Source organism: Carlito syrichta, unplaced genomic scaffold (assembly GCF_000164805.1).
Source record: "Carlito syrichta isolate Samal-C Ts95f unplaced genomic scaffold, Tarsius_syrichta-2.0.1 Scaffold123630, whole genome shotgun sequence".
In the NCBI taxonomy this organism is placed as follows: domain Eukaryota; kingdom Metazoa; phylum Chordata; class Mammalia; order Primates; family Tarsiidae; genus Carlito; species Carlito syrichta.
Genome location: NW_007067726.1, coordinates 150335 through 154322, shown reverse-complemented (window position 1 = coordinate 154322; position 3988 = coordinate 150335). Strand labels below are relative to the sequence as shown.

Below are 3988 nucleotides of genomic sequence, written 5' to 3'. Positions count from 1 at the left end.
GGCATGTACCACCACGCTCAGCTAATTATTTTTATTTTTTATAGAAATATAAAAATAAATTTTTTATTTTTATATTTCTATAAAAAACAACTTTGTTGTCCAGGCTGGTCTCAAACTCCTGGCCTCAAGTAATCCTCCTACCTCAGCCTCCTGAAGTGCTGGGACTACAGGCGCAAGCCACCATGCCCTGTCAACTTTCTGATTTCTGGCAGTTGATGATGGTTTACTCCAATTTCCATTTCTCCACCCCTTTCAATGGTTTTATAAGTACCTGATTCCTATATTAAATCCCTTCCTGCTTATAATACCCAGAGGGAACGTGGTATTCCTGCCTCATACAGTTGCCTCTGGATCTCGCACCAGAGGGAGGAAGGGTTCTCATGGGGAGGTAATTCCCTGAAGAAAGATTTCCAAACACTGTTCATTATTTGGTACCAAAAAGGCAAACAGAAGCTGACGTGGGTGATGAGTAACTCCCAGCCACTAAACACATGTTGGTCTATGAGTCCTGAGATGCTGAAGAGGGTGCCAGTTCCCGGACCAGAAATGTCCTCCCATCCACCTCACTGGAGCCATTTCTCTGAGGAGGCCCTGGCCAGGCAACAGACACACGGAGCAGAGACGGCATCTGATGGCGGAGAAGAGATGACTGCAGTACTGGCTCAGTCCTCAGAGGCCACCCGGCATTAGCCAGGGATACAGAAACATCTGGTCATCCTCCTGGCACAAGGGAGTGGGTTCTCTGCTGCCAGGCCTCCTGGAGTCGAGGCAGGAGGGTCAGCAACAGAGAGTCCAGCACAGCCAGACCCTCCCAGGAACACCGAAGACCCCTGGAAAACAAAGAGGCCTGAAGGTGATTACTTCCTCTTACCAACTTCAAGCCTGTGACCCCGCAGGACCGAGCCCCAGCACCCACAGGCCCCTTCTCACCAGTCTTTCTCACTCCTCCTGGGTCTGTGGCACTGTAGATGGGACTCTCTGGGATGCCTAAGCCCCTCTGCCCACAGCCCCCAACAGACCTGTGATCCAGCAGCAGGAGACCCCGCTTCAGAAGCTCCTCCACTTCCTTGCTCGCTCCAAACACGTCCCACAGGGTCAGGTGAGGCTCAAACTCCTGCCAGTGCTGGGAAAGCCAGAAGGGTCAAAGGTGGGAAGGGCACGGATAGTCTAGCTGAGCACGGGATGCTCAGAAACCCCAGAACCAGGCCAACGGGCCAGCAGAGAGGGGAGTTCCTCCCACTCCACATTCAGGCTGAAACCCAGCTCCCAGACACGCCAGGCCTTCCTCTACTCCTCCCTTCTGCCCCCACCCCGCGGTCAGCCCCCGTCAGAGCTTTGTAGCCCTGATTTCACCCAGAGCAGCTCTGAGAGTGAGTGATCATTATCTACTATGCTTCCTATGGGGTTTCAGTGCAGACTGAAAACATTTGGAAACCCTTTATTAAGTCTATTCCTCCACACATCAGAGAAGACTGAGGTTTGGAGAGGTGAAGAGATCTGTGCCCAAGGTTGCAGAAGAACAGGGACTAGAGCCTGGGTCTCTGCAGCCTGATCTAGGGGTCTAAGTGCCACACTGCCCACTGTTTCTGCCCATCAGAGAGAGAGAGAGAGAGAGAGAGAGAAAGAGAGAGAGAGAGAGAGAAAACAAGCACTTGATTCTGTAAGGCTTAGCAGGGAACAGGGCACAAGAACCCTTGGCTCCTTACCTGGTGAGTGATCCCCACATCAGTGCGTAGTCCCATGGCCAAAACTTCCTCTAGCCTGAAAGAAAAGTTATCAAGAGGTCTTGGAGGGGAGACTTGGCCTCTCCTATTTTTCTTTTCTTTTTTTTTCGAGTTGGAGTCTCACTCTGTCGCCCAGACTAGAGTGCAGTGGCCGTTCCCGGCCACCACAGCCTCCACCTGCGGGGCTCCAGCGATCCTTCCGCCTCAGCCTTCCAAGTTGCTGGAACTACAGGCGTGCGCTACCACGCCCGGATAATTTTTTTTTGATTTATTGTAGAGATGAGGTCTCACCAAGTTGCCCAGGCGGTTCTCGAACCCGCGGGCTCAGGCAATCCGCTCACCTCAGCCTCTCAAGGTGCGGGATTACAGGCTGAGCCACCAAGCCCGGCTCTCTTAGATTTTTCAAACCACCCTGGGACATATTTGTGGGGCTAACAGGGATGGTATGTGGCAGGGCAGGGGTGGGGCAAGGCAGGTCTAAGGATGAACCATGGAGGGGATTCCGGGGACCCCGGGTGGAGAGCTCTGTGACCCGGATGCTCACAGCTCCAACTCGCCCAGGGGGATGCGCTTCCGGGTGCCGTGACCAAATCGCACCACCTCCTTCATCCAGTTGTCAGGCTCCAGGGTCTGGATGCGAGCCTCCCGGGTGTGGCCTCCGGCCCCCTGGAGCATGAATTGCCCATGGGCCCCTGGCAACATCAACACCCACCCTACATTAACAACACCAGCCAGCACTGTGTGCTTACCAGATTTAAATCTGTGTTTCTCCAAGTGTGGTCCCTGGATCACTGCATCTAGCATGCTATGAATGTAAATGTGAGTTTCTTTTTTTTAACCATCTAGCCCAAAATGTCAAGGAATGTAAATTCTTGGGCCCTACTCCAGCCCTGTCCAATTGGAAATTCTGGAGGTGGGACCCAGCAGTGTGGGTTTTAACAAGTCCTCTAGAGGATTCTGACACATGCTAAGGATTGAGCACTACAGTGCCAGGCGCTATATCAAGCATCTTAACATTCACGCTCAACGGGTCTAAGAGATAGGTATTATTTTTTGCTGCATTTTACATAAGAGGCAATAGAGGATGGGAGAGGTTAAATCAGTGGCCTAAGTTCACACAGCCCAGACATTCCTCTCCTGAGTCATCCCTTCTGTGGTTCACAGGGGACTCACCGGGCCCAACGCCAAGGTACTGGCCACACTGCCAGTAAGTCCAATTGTGGGTACTGAGCGCCCCCTGCGGGGAGACAGGAAACAGTGCCGAAAGAGGGTGAGCCCAGGTAAGGGGCACCTGGTGAGAAAATCCCACCACCCCAGGCAGGAGAGCTCCCAGCAGGGACTCTTCTTCTCTTCTTAGGGCCACAACACCCTGGCCACACCACCAACGGCCCTTCCTCTACCTCCGGCCAGCAGCCCCAGGACTTACATTCCGGGCGAAGTTAGAGACCTCGTACTGGCGGAAGCCAGCCTCCCGCAGGACTGCCCGACCCCGCTGGTACATCTCAGCGGCGAGCTCCGGGTCGGGCGCAGGGAGGGCACCCCGCTGCACCTGGGCGAAGAGCGTGGTGCCCCGCTCCAGGGACAGCTGGTAGAGGGACAGGTGGTCGTCACAGTGGTGCAGCAGTTCCCGCAGCTGTCCAAGCCACGGCTCCACCTGCTGCGCCGGCAGCCCCAGCATCAAGTCCACAGACACGCGCCCGGGAAAGAGGCGCCGGGCCTCCGCCAGCATCCGCAGAGCCTCGCTGGCCGAGTGCGTCCGCCCCAGTAGCCGGAGCTCGGTGTCGTCCAGGGACTGGGGAGAGAGGGTCGGGTGTAAGCACACGGGCCGGCTCAGAGAGGGACAGGATTGCTCCACCTTCCCATAGGCACGGCATGGGGACAATGTAGCACTTGGCAGGCAGTTGGAAGCTGCCAGGGCATGGTGAAGCCAGTACCAAGAGCTACTACTCACCAGGACTGCTATGTGTCTGGCATGATTACACAGTGTCCAACTTAATCCTCGTAACCCTCCAATATTAGCTGCATTTTGCAGATGGGAAGGCTGAGGTTCAGAGGTGCTAAGTAACTTACCCAAGGCCATACAGTTGCAAAGTTAGACCTAGAATTGAATTTAGCATCCGCATTCAAAGCCAGCTGTATTCTTTTACTCTACTGTTTATTTAAAATGATTCTCAGCCGGGCTCGGTGGCTCAGCCTGTAATCCTGCGCTTTGGGAGGCCGAGGTGAGTGAATTGCTTGAGCCCGCGGGTTCGAGACCCGCCTGG

At 54.5% G+C, this 3988-nt stretch overlaps 1 protein-coding gene across 1 annotated transcript in view; it reads right to left on the bottom strand.

The window, feature by feature from the left end:
- Window positions 1-237: 237 nt before the first annotated feature.
- The window catches only part of RSAD1 (radical S-adenosyl methionine domain containing 1), a gene marked incomplete at its 5' end in the record, with an annotated part of 7093 nt that continues 3342 nt past the window's right edge, over window positions 238-3988 (bottom strand). Inside the window, 6 exon segments of the mRNA XM_008048484.2 lie at window positions 238-830; window positions 1020-1123; window positions 1707-1761; window positions 2269-2416; window positions 2898-2961; window positions 3151-3516. Of these exon segments, the coding sequence (XP_008046675.1) occupies window positions 713-830; window positions 1020-1123; window positions 1707-1761; window positions 2269-2416; window positions 2898-2961; window positions 3151-3516 (855 nt within the window).